The sequence below is a fragment of the Salmo salar genome, chromosome 19, assembly GCF_965601325.2.
Source record: "Salmo salar chromosome 19, fSalSal1, whole genome shotgun sequence".
Classification (NCBI taxonomy): domain Eukaryota; kingdom Metazoa; phylum Chordata; class Actinopteri; order Salmoniformes; family Salmonidae; genus Salmo; species Salmo salar.
Genome location: NC_138309.1, coordinates 5,399,291 through 5,413,422, shown reverse-complemented (window position 1 = coordinate 5,413,422; position 14,132 = coordinate 5,399,291). Strand labels below are relative to the sequence as shown.

The 14,132-nt window shown below is 42.5% G+C and overlaps 1 protein-coding gene across 4 annotated transcripts in view; it reads right to left on the bottom strand.

The window, feature by feature from the left end:
- LOC106578327 (eukaryotic translation initiation factor 3 subunit C) overlaps positions 1 to 10,548 on the bottom strand; it is a 58,626-nt gene extending 48,078 nt beyond the window's left edge. For all 4 annotated transcript variants that reach the window (XM_014157018.3, XM_014157021.3, XM_014157019.3 and 1 more), the window contains exons 1-4: positions 10,387 to 10,548; positions 7,798 to 7,918; positions 7,644 to 7,709; positions 3,280 to 3,469 (exon numbers count right to left, since the gene is read on the bottom strand). In XM_014157018.3, coding sequence (XP_014012493.1) covers positions 3,280 to 3,469; positions 7,644 to 7,709; positions 7,798 to 7,898 — 357 coding nt within the window. In that variant the 5' untranslated portion in view covers positions 7,899 to 7,918; positions 10,387 to 10,548. The remainder of the gene's footprint in view (positions 1 to 3,279; positions 3,470 to 7,643; positions 7,710 to 7,797; positions 7,919 to 10,386) is intronic.
- Between the last annotated feature and the right edge of the window lie 3,584 nt (positions 10,549 to 14,132).

The following is a 14,132-nucleotide window of genomic DNA, read 5'->3' as shown; positions in this document are numbered from 1 at the left end:
TTGCACGGCCGGATAAAAAAACGTACCCGATTTAATCTGGTTACTACTCCTGCCCAGTAACTAGAATATGCATATAATTGTTTGATTTGGATAGAAAACACCCTAAAGTTTCTAAAACTGTTTGAATGGTGTCTATGAGTTTAACCTGTTAGGGCTAGGGGGCAGTATTGACACGGCTGGATAAAAAACATACCCGATTTAATCTGGTTACCACTCCTACCCAGTAACTAGAATATGCATATACTTATTACATATGGATAGAAAACACCCTAAAGTTTCTAAAACTGTTTGAATGGTGTCTGTGAGTATAACAGAACTCAAATGGCAGGTCAAAACCTGAGAGATTCCTTTACAGGAAGTGGCCTGTCTGACCATTTCTTGAACTTCTTTTCCATCTCTATCTTTTACTAAGGATCTCTGCTCTAACGTGACACTTCCCACGTCGTCCATAGGCGCTCAGAGCCCGGGAAAAAACAGAATGTCGTCATTCCAGCCCCAGGCTGAAACACATTATCGCCTTTCTCAAGTGGCCGATCAAGGGACTCTGGGCTTATGCGCATGACCCGACCGCCCCCGCCTTTGTGATTTTTTCCTCTGTTTGCCGAAAAGGAGATTCCCTGTCGGAATATTATCGCTTTTCTACGAGAAAAATGGCGTAAAAATTGATTTTAAACAGCGGTTGACATGCTTCGAAGTACGGTAATGGAATATTTAGAATTTTATTGTCACGAATTGCGCCATGCGCGCGACACTTCTTTACCATTTCGGATAGTGTCTGGAACGCACGAACAAAACGCCGCTATTCGGATATAACGATGGATTATTTTGGACCAAACCAACATTTGTTATTGAAGTAGCAGTCCTGGGTGTGCATTCTGACGAAGACAACAAAAGGTAATGAAACTTTTATAATAGTAAATATGATTATGGTGAGTGCTAAACTTGCCGGGTGTCTAAATAGCGAGCCCGTGATGCCTGGGCTATGTACTTAGAATATTGCAGAATGTGCTTTCACCAAAAAGCTATTTTAAAATCGGACATAGAGTGCATAGAGGAGGTCTGTATCTATAATTCTTAAAATAATTGTTATGCTTTTTGTGAACGTTTATCGTGAGTAATTTAGTAAAATGTTAGCGAATTCCCCGTAAGTTTGCGGGGGGTATGCTAGTTCTGAACGTCACATGCTAATGTAAAAAGCTGGTTTTTGATATAAATATGAACTTGATTGAACAAAACATGCATGTATTGTATAACATAATGTCCTAGGGTTGTCATCTGATGAAGATCATCAAAGGTGAGTGCTGCATTTAGCTGTCTTCTGGGTTTTGGTGACATTATATGCTGGCTTGAAAAATGGGTGTCTGATTATTTCTGGCTTGGTACCCTGCTGACATAATCTAATGTTTTGCTTTCGTTGTAAAGCCTTTTTGAAATCGGACAGTGTGGTTAGATTAACGAGAGTCTTGTCTTTAAATAGCTGTAAAATAGTCATATGTTTGAGAAATTGAAGTAATAGGATTTTTAAGGTTTTGAAAATCGCGCCACAGGCTGCAAGTGGCTGTTACGTAGGTGGGACGAATTCGTCCCGCCTAGCCCAGAGAGGATAACAGAACTCATATGGCAGTCAAAACCCTGAGACAAATCCTGACAGGAAACTGAAATCTGATGTGTGGATATCACTTCAAACATTTGCCATTGAAACACACAGGGGCTTATGAATCATTTAGCACTTCCTAAGGCTTCTACTAGATGTCCCCAGTCTTTACAAAGTGGTTTGAGTCTCCTACTATCAAAACTGCCTGAAAGAGTGGCTGTGGAATGTGGTCACAGGTGGAGGGCCATTTACCATTATGACGCGGCCGCCCATGGCTACCCTCCCCTTTCGAAACGTTTTGAAAGACAATGCAAACGTCCCCATGGAATATTATTGAAGCTCTAAAGATTTATGTTATACAACGTTTGAACGAACTTAAATATATTTTTTTTGTACATTCGTGACAACAAGTCCTACTCAGCACGGTACATTTTCAGTAGCCTTCGGAGCGCGCTAACAATTGGGACATAAATGATTAACTTTTTCGAACAAAACTACATTTGTTATGGACCTGGGATTCCTGGAAGTGCTTTCTGATAAAGAATCAAAGGTACGGTTTTATTTACAATAGTATTTTTGATGGTTGATCGTTCCAAGATGGCCCCAACATGTATAGCCTAGCCTATTTTGCTGGGTATAGCACGTCGTTTATTGCAAAGTGTGATTTCCCAGTAAAGTTATTTTTAAATCTGGCAAAGCAGTGGCATTCAAGACATGTTAATCTATAAGTCTTTGAATGACAATATTACATTTTAACAATGTTTTCAAACAGTAATTTTGTAAATTGTAGCGCTGATTCATCGGAAGCATTTGAGGGAAAAGATTTTCTGAATGTCACGCGCCGATGTAAAATGCTGTTTTTATATATAAATATGAACTTTATCGAACAAGAAATGCATGTATTGTGTAACATGATGTCCTTGGATTGTCATCTGATGAAGATTGTCAAAGGTTAGTGCTGCATTTAGCTGTGTTTTGGGTATTTGTGATGCATCTAGTTGCTTTGAAAATGGCTGTGTGATTATTTCTGGCTGGGTTCTCTCCTAACAATCTAATGTTTTGCTTTTGCTGTAAAGCCTTTTTGAAATCGGACAACGTGGTTCGATTCAGGAGAGGTGTATCTAAAACGGTGTAAAATAGTCATATGTTTGAGAAATTGAAGTTATAGCATTTATGAGGTTTTGCATTTCGCGCGATTCCACTGGCTGTTGATTTAGGGTGGGACGCGTCCCACTGGCCCAGACAGGTTAACCAAATACATTTAAACTCAGTTTTTCACCATTCCTGACATTTAATCCTGGTAAAAAAATCCCTGTCTAAGGTCAGTTAGGATCACCACTTTATTTCAAGGTGTATATGTAAACTTCCCACTTCAAATGTTTTTGCTTGACAATCACCGGCTGACAATTTTGTGACCGGCACAGCCCTAGTTGCAACCCCCCCCCAAAAAACTGATTTACAAAACATCTCAGGATTTTACCACTCTGCACTTTAGGTACCTTTAAGGTGAGACCCTTAAATGGGTTATGAAAGAAAAATCCACTACAAAACAATTCTGAGATCTGAAAACTGATGTTCAATATCTCAGAAATATGCTTTTCGCTAGAACCTTATAGTCCCAAGATGTCACAGGCTGACATTCGAGCAGTTTCACATGCAGAAAAGTGTGAACTGTGGAGGTTTACCTGATTCAAATAGTCTTCCAGGTCGGCCAGAAGACGGATGTAGAAGGGGGGTACCCCTTCCTTGTCCACTATAGTCTTGCTTTTGAGGAATGCTCGACATAGCTGCTCAAACTCCTCCAGACACTTGGACATGTCTCGGATCTTCATGGCGTTGCGGATCGTCTTGATCAGGTTTGTCAGCTCCTCAAACCTGGGATATAAGAATTGGTTAGATGGCATAGTCCAGAGTAGGCATACTAACAACACATACTGTCTGAGGCAGTCCAGTCAAAGGACACTAGTCTGGTCCCAGATACAGTACCAGTCAAAAGTTACGACACACCTACTCATTCAATGGTTTTTATTTTTACTACTTTCTACATTGTAGAATAATAGTAAAGACAGCAAAACAAATGATAGTGGAACTAAGCGCAAACCAGATGGGATATCGCTGCAAAATGCTGTGGAAGCCATGCTAATTAAGTGTTCCTTGAATTCTAAATAAATCTAAGTTCCTGAAATGTTCCGCATTGACTGACCTTCATGTGTTAAAGTAATGACTGTTTCTCTTTGCTTATTTGAGCTGTTCTTGCCATAATAATATGGACTCGGGATTTTACCAAACAGGGCTATCTTCTATATACTACCCCTACCTTGTCACAACACAACGGATTGGCTCAAACACATTACAAATGCCACAAATGAACTTTTAACAAGGCACACCAGTTAATTGAAATGCATTCCTGGTGACTACCTCATGAAGCTGGTTGAGAGAATGCCAAGAGTGTGCAAAGCTGTCATCAAGGCAAAGGGTGGCTACTTTGAAGTATCTCAAATACAAAACATATTTGGGTTTGTTGAACACTTTTTTTCGTTACATGATTCTATCCGAGTTATTTCATTATTAATCAATGTAGAAAACAGGAAAAATAAAGCAAAACCCTGGAATGAGTAGGTGTCCAAACCTTTGACTGGTACTGTATGTTTATGCTGTACAGCCAAGTCCTATGGGTGGTAGCCTGGTCCCAGATCTGTTATGCCTAGGGTTGCACATTTGGGGAATATTCAGAGGTGGAACCCTTCCATGGGAATTAATGGGAGTATGCTAATTAATATTAATACCATTTAAATGTAATATTTTTTGCATTGGATATATTTACCATATCACATGGAGACAGAAACCTTTTACCTTATAAGTAGAAAATTGCAAATGATTAAATCCTTCCATTAGAAATAAAAAAACGATTTAGTTATGAATTGAACTTTAATTAAATGAGTTTACTCTTCACATGGGATGACTTCACTGAACAACAAAAGGGAATATTGAATGATCCCCAATGAGCCATCGCATCTCCCAAAAACATTTAACATACATCTGTAAAATGATAGTCTAGAAACTAAAGCTTTGGTTGTCTTCCTCTCAGGCTTCCATGTCTTCTCCTCAATGTCCACCTCTTGAACATCGGACTCTGAGGCCTCATCTTCACTGTCACTTTCCAACCTTGTTGAGGATGGCTCGTTGTCAGGCTCAAAAAGCCTCAAATTTGCCCGGATGGCCACCAGTTTTTCAACCCTTGTATTGGTCAGCCTGTTGCGTGCTTTGGTGTGTGTGTGTTCCCAAACAAGGACCATTTGCGCTCTGAAGTGGCTGATGTTGGTGGGATTTGGAGGATGATGGAGGCAACAGGGGAAAGAGCCTCAGATCCACAAAGTCCCTTCCACCAGGTGGCTGATGAGATATGTTGGCACAACCACTATCCATATTGCATCTCCATCCCAAAGCCCTTGCTTGGAAGTGTACTTCGACTGCCAAGAACCTTGCCCTCATCCAGGCTAAGGTGGCGAGACATGGTAGTGATGACACCATAGGCCTTGTTGATCTCTGCAACAGACGGGACACTCTTGCCAGCATACTTGGGGTCCAACATGTACACTGCGGCGTGTATGGGTATCAGGCAGAAGTCTTCACTTTTGACACATTTCAGAACTGCAGTTTCCTTTGCTGGGAGCAAAAGTGAAGTGGGCAGGGCAGTACAGATTTCTTCTCTTACGTCTGCAAGCAGAGTCTGAACATCAGACAGGATGGCATTGTCTCCCTCAATACGTGCTATGGCTACTGCTATAGGTTTCAGGAGTTTCAGGCCGCATAACTTTCGCTCCCAAAATACATCATCCAGGAGGACACTTGATGGGGGTATCCATATAAGCAGACTGATATGGCCATTTCTTGGAGAGACTCCTTCCCCTCCAGGAGACTGTCAAACATGACGACAACACCACCACCCCCCCAACGGGTGTTGCTGGGCAGCTTCAATGTGGTGCTCTTATTCTTCTCACTTTGCTTGGTGAGGTAGATTGCTGCTATAACTTGATGACCCTTCAAATACCTAACCATTTCCTTGGCTCTCTTGTAGAGTTTGTTTTCAATGACATGATGTCCTTGAGGAACAGATTCAACGCATGAGCAGCACAGCCAATGGGTGTGATGTGAGGGTAGGACTCCTCCACTTTAGACCAAGCAGCCTTCATGTTCGCAGCATTGTCTGTCACCAGTGCAAATACCTTCTGTGGTCCAAGGTCATTGAGGACTGCCTTCAGCTCATCTGCAATGTAGAGACCAGTGTGTCTGTTGCCCCGTGTGTCTGTGCTCTTGTAGAATACTGGTTGAGGGGTGGAGATGTAGTTAATTATTCCTTGCCCACTAACATTCAACCACCCATCAGAGAGGATTGCAATAGTCTGCTTTCTCTAATGATTAGCTTGACCTTCACTTGAACTCTGCATCCAGCAAATGAGTAGATAAAGCGTCTGGTTGGAGGGGTGTATGCTGGGAGAAGAACATTCAGAAATATCTTCCAATACACATTGCCTGTGAGCATCAGAGGTGAACCAGTTGCATAGACAGCTCGAGCCAGACATCCATCAGCATTTCTCTGACTACCTTCCTCCATTGAGTAAAAAAAACATCTGATTCCAGGAGGACCATGAGCTGTTGGCTATCGATAAGGTGTCCGATTCCTCAAATAGAAGTAGAAGGACTTATGTCAGAAGTTGCTTGTTGTGAGCGCTGAGGGAACTTTATGCACTTGGCCAGATGATTCTGCATCTTTATTGCATTCTTCACATATGATTTGGCACAGTATTGGCAAATGTACAGAGGTTTTCCTTCTACATTAGCTGCAGTGAAATGTCTCCACACATCAGATCGTGCCCGTGGCATTTTCCTGTAAAGATTAGAAAAATAATTTTAAAAAGAACCCAAATACAATTCCATGTACAGATAAATAGTTACGCAGTTAGATTAAACAACTTCTTTGTAAGATAAATGTTTTAAAAATGAAACATGTATGGAAACAGGTGAATTAACACTGCTCAGTTAACAGGCTCAAGCAAGCTAAAACCCACATGGTAGCAAAAACTAACTAGCAGAAATTGCTAACAAGTTAGAAATTATTTAAACACTTTGCTGTAGGCTACTATTTACTAGTTCACAAATACAATCATGCATGTCATATAAAATATATTCACCCCACCCAGTAATGTAATCATAACTTACCAGAAAGCATGTAGTCCTTGGCTCAGACAGTGTAGTAGTGTGGGCTCAATAGCATCTCATGAATGTGCAAGATCTTGAGAATCAGCTGTACATATGATGGAAGATTACACTCCACATCCCCATATTGTTAATGGTTTATTTTTTTTTGCACCCCAGTATCTCTACTTGCACATCATCATCTCCACATCTATCACTCCAGTGTTAATGCTAAATTGTAATTATTTCACCTCTATGGCCTATTTATTGCCTTACCTCCCTAATCTTACTACATTTGCACACACTGTACATAGATTCTTCCTACTGTGTTATTGACTGTACGTTTGTTTATCCCATGTGTAACTCTTTTGTTTTTGTCGCACTGTTTTGATTTATCTTGGCCAGGTCGCAGTTGTAAATGAGAACTTGTTCTCAACTGGTCTACCTGGTTAAATAAAGGTGATTTATTTTTTTTATTATTAAAATGGAAGAATGCACTGTGCATGCAGAGGGTTGCAGTTCCATTGAATTGGGGATAGTTCAACCACAATATGCCACAAGACCTAGAATTGCCTTGTGTATCCCACAAAAAAGGGTCACTGTTATAAGATCACTTTTGATGAATTTAAGCAAAATTCCCCAAATTCCCGGGCTTAACTTCCCATGGAAAATTTCCAAGAAAGTTTCCAACCCGTCGCAACCCTAGTTATGCCTATGCTGTATTGCCAACTCCTATGATGGTTGATATCCAAAGGGCATAATAACTACCACAGGAGCTGGCTGTACAGCACAACTAGATCAGGGACAAGGCTAAGATTGTTCTTTGGATCATGAAGTAGAGTAAATTCCTGACCTCTTGTCCTTGGCACTGCGCACCACTCTCTTGGTGTCCTCCTCATCGTCACTAAGTAGCAATGACCTACAGGGACCAAATGTGGAAAAGTGAGAGAGCTGTAGAAACAAAAGTTAGTGTGACTGAGGTTTTGACGAGAGAAAGTAGTACTGACTGCTTGGTGAAAGTAGTTCCAGGTGCTTTAGGGGTGATCTCGTCAGCCGACGAGGAGGATTCAGACTCACTGTCGGACCCGGTGGCAAAGAAACGTGACATTGCTTAAGGCTGCCGTCAATCTGTGGAAGTGGAATCATGATATCTTACAATGAGGTTCAAACATCTGGTGTGAAGGAGCAACATGAAATTACAGATAACATTTTGGTTTTTGTACTATTCTAGAATCAACTTCCCTGACTACATACTGTATTTATCTGTAGAAATTCCATGTCAGATGTAGGCCTACATGCAACTGGAAAGCTAACACGTACCAGTTGAACCAGAAAAATAAGTGGAAATCCCTACATCATTATTGAAATGATGCAGCTGGCTAGCTAGATTGTTGGCCAGTAGATGTTAAAGTTTGTCTCATGGCACAAGACTAATAGCTAGTTAGCTAGCAATTTAGCTAACACTTGCCCTGGCTCCTTTAGAATGTTATAGTGTCATTTAAATGCTTCATAATGCTCAGTTTAGACAATCAGTTGTATAGTATTTTTATTAATATTCCCACATTTACTGGATTGGTTGAACAGTGCAGAAGAGAACCTCCCAACATTTAATTTCAGGTGTTTCTTTTACGCTTGCTAGGTTAGGTTAATGGGGGGCTAACATGGCTGCCACACAATGTTGTAGTGTCATGTAAATGCATCAATGCAGAAACCCAATTGACAACTCTAAATACATAGCTACAGGTTGTCTTACAGATCAAGACAGGTGAGTGTCATGACATTCTGCACTTTGGAGTGGACCCACTCATCTCAATGAATGAGAGAAAACCGATGAATGGCGTTGTGTGGTTTACTGATGTCAACGTTGTGAACAGAGTGCCCCATGGTGGCTTTAAGGTTATGGTATGGGCAGGCATAAGCTACGGACAACAAACACAATTGCATTTTACTGATGGCAATACTGTGAAAAGATCATGAGGGCCATTTTAGTGCCATTCATCCTCCTCCATCACCTCATGTTTCAACATGTTAATGCACGGCCCCATGTCACAGGGATCTGTACACAACTCCTGGAAGCTGAAAATATCCCAGTTGTTCCATGGCCTGCATTCTCACCAGACATGCCATCCATTGAGCATGTTTGGAGATGCTCTGGATTGGCATTAACGACAGCGTGGTCCAGTTCCTGCCAATATCCAGAAACTTCGCACAGCCATTGAAGAGTGGAACATCCCACAGGCCACAATAAACAACCTAATCAACTCTATGCAAAGGAGATGTGTCGCACTGCTTGAGGCAAATGCTGGTCACACTAGATTGTGACTTGTTTTCTGGCCCACGGCCCTACCCTTTTTAAGGTATCTGTGACCAACATATGCATGTCTGTATTCCCAGTCATGTAAAACCCATAGATTAGGGCCTATTACATTTATTTCAATTGACCGATTTCCTTTTATTAATCGTAACTCAGTAAAATCTTAAATTGTTGCATTGATATTTCTGTTCAGTATAGAATTTGTTTTATTTGTTCTACCAGTTATCACCATGTTCAATGTTTAAAAAAAATTAAGCACAGTGGTTATTCTGTGACTTTAGTTAATAAGCATATTTTTTATTGCCATGGTATCGTTTTGTATTGAGTACCGTTTTGGTATTGAGTATCGAAGTCAAAAATGTAGTATCGGGACAACACTAATAGAGAGGACTCACAGACATAACACATTTTAGAATGGACACAGCAATTGGGGCCTTCCACCATTTTAAAAGTAGTCAACTGGTTGGGGATTCCTATGAGTCGAGATCAAAACAGCCAATGAAGAAAACTCACTACTTTTAAATGGAGATGGCCTTGATCACACGTATCTGCCCTCTCATTGGCTAGAATGGCCCCACCTGAACTCGCCTCCTCCCGTATGCCTTCCATCTTTGAGGACATGCATTTCCATTGTTAGACCTATCACTCGAATATTTTGTAAATCTAGAATCTTTGGATTAGATTTGAAATACACAATATGGTGGCGTACACATTGTTAGATTACTTCATGGGGGAAAACTGTTTTAATAACGGAGCATTTTCTAAATTCCAACGTACCATCTGCAACTGGACATTTTAGAAGAAATGTTTGGCCGAATCGAGAACTTAGATACTAGAAAAATACTAGGTTTGTTGTAAAAAAATCTGGCCTAGTTTTGGATCGGCAAACTCCCAGCAGTAATGGATACCAAATCTTTGGTTAAAAAAATAATAATCACATTATCGGGTATAAGAATCTGCAGCTGGCTATAAATACATGGCTCTGGGCACGATCATCTATTATTGGCGGAGTAAGGCTGCCTATTAGTTAATTCAGAAACTAGTTAGCAAGTAAACTAACCATTGGTTTCACATATCCTCGCACTGTGAAATGGTAAAGGGTAGGACAGCTAGCGAACAACATCAAATAAACAGTGAACGCTTCCTTTTCAAGGCAACAACGACGACCCGCTAGCTAGTGTGCTGCTGACGCATTACTACTAGGCCCAGACATGCCTAGACAAAACGTTACCAGCAAATGTAAATTAAACACAGCTCCAACTAATCATTACAAGGGCCTCACCTATGTCCAGGAAAAATCTTCTGTTGTGTGTCTGATCACTTGGGAATGATTTCTACTCCACCTTTGCAATTTTACGGGTACAGCACTCGAGTGCAAAACCTCTTTCAGGCACTGGCTTCAGGAAAGAGGTATAACGTGGTTCCAGGGACGTGACGTCACTTCCTCTTCTTCTTCAGTGGGGTTTATCGGCGATTGGCATCCAACGTTATGGTGCATTACCGCCACCAACTGTACTGGAGTGTGGGCCAGAGACAGAGAAACTAAATGATAACAAAATATTTTAGACTATATCTGATCACGTTCTAATCAATAAACGAATTTACTGTTTCCCCTTCTCCCTCATACTAGATCTCAACCTCTCTCGTTCCCTCTGATACTGCCCACACTGTAGCAATACAAGCTCCACAGTCTGTTTCCTGGCAATAATCACACTTTACTGTTGAATGCTTTACTATCACATTTAACCCTCCTGCTGTATTCTGGTTGAATTGGACCGATTTACAAGTTTTCTCTCTGAAAAATGTAGTTCATTTAATCTGATTCTCATAAGGTTCCATGACTTTGTCCACACAGGGCATCTGATTTTCATAAAATGTTGGGTTTTCTTTAACTTTTGTACACCTGTGGTGTTCCTGGTCAAAAATGACCGGTCATTAGAAATGAATGGGTGAGACTACAATTAGTGTAGCTTAACTTCCAACAGTATGGGCATCATCTCAGCCGTATATACAGCCAGATGATCTGTAATATGTTTCCTGATTGCCACCCCACATTCCTGCACTTCAAATACTGACCCAGTACATCCTGTCCTTGCATCTTTTGAACTATCTGTGTAAAAGGCCATAAAATCCTGATACACAGTATCCAGACGTCTCTTAAAAAAATCAGATGGATCAACACCCTCCCTATCTTTCTTTAGTCTCTCCAACACTTATAAATCAAATCAAATGTTATTGGTCACATACACATGGTTAGCAGATGTTATTATTGCGAGTGTAGCGAAGTGGCCAATGATTTCAAGTCTGTATATAGGCAGCAGCCTCTCTGTGTTAGTGATGGCTGTTTAACAGTCTGATGGCCTTGAGATAGAAGCTGTTTTTCTGTCTCTCGGTCCCAGATTTGATGCACCTGTACTGACCTCGCCTTCTGGATGTTAGCGGGGTGAACAGGCAATGGCTCGGGTGGTTATTGTCCTTGATGATCTTTTTGGCCTTCCTGTGACATCGAGTGCTGTAGGTGTACTGGAGGGCAGGTAGTTTGCCCCCGGTGATGCGTTGGGCAGACCTCACTACCCTCTGGACAGTCTTGAGGTTGTGGGCGGTGCAGTTGCCGTACCAGGGGGTGATACAGCCTGACAGGATGCTGCTCTCAATTGTGCATCTGTAAAGGTTTGTGAGGGTTTTAGGTGACAAGCCAAATTTCTTCAGCCTCCTGAGGTTGAAGAGGCGCTGTTGCGCCTTCTTCACCACACTGTCTGTGTGGGTGAACCATTTCAGTTTGTCAGTGATGTGTACGCTGAGGAACTTAAAACTTTCCACCTTCTCCACTTCTGTCCTGTCAATGTGGATAGGGGGGTGCTCCCTCTGCTGTTTCCTGAAGTCCACGATCATCTCCTTTGTTTTGTTGAAGTTGAGTGAGAGGTTGTTTTCCAGACACCACACTCCGAGTGCCCTCATTTCCTCCCTGTAGGCTGTCTCGTCGTTGTTGGTAATCAAGCCTACTACTGTAGTGACGTCTGTTAACTTGATAATTGAGTTGGAGGCATGCATGGCCACGCAGTTATGGGTGAACAGGGAGTACAGGAGAGGGCTGAGCACGCACCATTGTGGGGCCCCAGTGTTGAGGATCAGCGAAGTGGAGATGTTGTTTCCTACCTTCACCACCTGGGGGCAGCCCGCTAGGAAGTCCAGGACCCAACTGCACAGGACGGGGTCGAGACCCAAGGCCTCAAGCTTAATGATGAGCTTGGAGGGTACTATGGTGTTGAATGCTGAGCTATAATCAATGAACAGCATTCTTACATAGGTATTCCTCTTGTCCAGATGGGATAGGGCAGTGTGCAGTGTGATGGCGATTGCATCGTCTGTGGACCTATTGGGGCGGTAAGCAAATTGAAGGGGGTCTAGGGTGACAGGTAAGGTGGAAGTGATATGATCCTTGACTAGCCTCTCAAAGCACTTCATGATGACAGAAGTGAGTGCTACGGGGCGATAGTCATTTAGTTCAGTTACCTTTGCCTTCTTGGGACAGGAACAATGGTGGCCATCTTGAAGCATGTGGGGTCAGCAGACTGGGATAGGGAGAGATTGAAGAGATCAACTACTGGAGGTGGGAGGAGCCATGGTGGACTCACAGGGATAGCTACCGTTGGACTAAACTCCCTTCCATACAGTCCCATCTCCTTCGCCTGGGTATTACCCACCCACCCAAAGCTCGTGTTCTGTCTTCGCTCATGTTTCCAGTATGCCTATAAAATCAGTTTTGTAGGATGAGACACCCCATGTCCCTGTAGGTTGACCCAACAATTAATTGCCAGCTGCTGTCTCCTAATCTGTAATGGCATATCCCCCATCTGTAGTGCAGCCACTGGAGACATCCGAAACGCCCCATTACAAATTCTTGCCCTTGTATGATATCTAGCCTTTCCAAATATGTCCGGGCTGCCGAACCATACGCTTTACTGCCATAGATCAGATCAATGCAACATACTTGGTCCTCAATGAGGAACGCCCAGCCCCCCCCCCCCCACTCCTTCCTCGTCAGACCGGATCAATGCAACATACATGGTCCTCAATGAGGAATGCTCAGCCCCCTACTCCTTCCCCGTCAGACAGCGCATCACATTTAGTACCTTCTTACACTTTCCCACGACTCTCTCAATGTGTTCTGCCCAGGTCAGTCAAGGGTCAAAGTACACCCCAAAGGAACCTGAAGGAACCCACCTTCTCCAAGTTTCTCCCATATATCCTCAAGTATGAGTTCACTCTACAGAGAACCTGAATCCCCACATTAATGCCCACTGCTCTACCTCATGAATTGCTTCCTGTACCTTCCTGACTATGTATGGCACATTTCTTCCCCTCTTCCACAAGGCCCCATCATCTGCAAATAACGACCTCCCAATATCCAGCGGTACCTGAGAGTAGACATCATTGATCATGATTGAGAACAATAGAGGACTAATCACGTTCCCCTGTGGTGTACCATTATCCACCAGGTAGCTGCCTGATAGTGACTTTCCCACCCTCACCTGGATAGACCTTCCAAACAGGAAATCCTTTATCCAGTTGTACGTTCTTCCTCCTACCCCCATTATATCAAGCTTAATTTACAATCCCTCCTTCCACATCATATCATACGCCTTCTCCACATCAAACAATACAGGTGCAACAGTCTCCTTGTTCACCTGAGCCTTCCTGACCTCTGCTTTTAAGCAGAGCACTGGGTCCATACTTCCTCTTCCCTTCCTGAACCCACTCTGATGTGGCAATACTAGCCCCCTGCTCTCCAGGAAGTAAGTTAGCCTCTCCGTAATCATACGTTCCATAATCTTCCATACATGTGATGTTAAAGCTATTGGCCGATTGCTTTTTAGCCTCGTTGGGTCCTTCCCTGGCTTCCGGATTGGTACCGCTACTGCCTCCTTCCAACTGCCTGGTAGTTTCCCCTCCTCGCACATGGTGTTGTACAACACCAAAACATTATCCAATGCCTCATCACTAAGATGGGCCAACATAACATAGCAC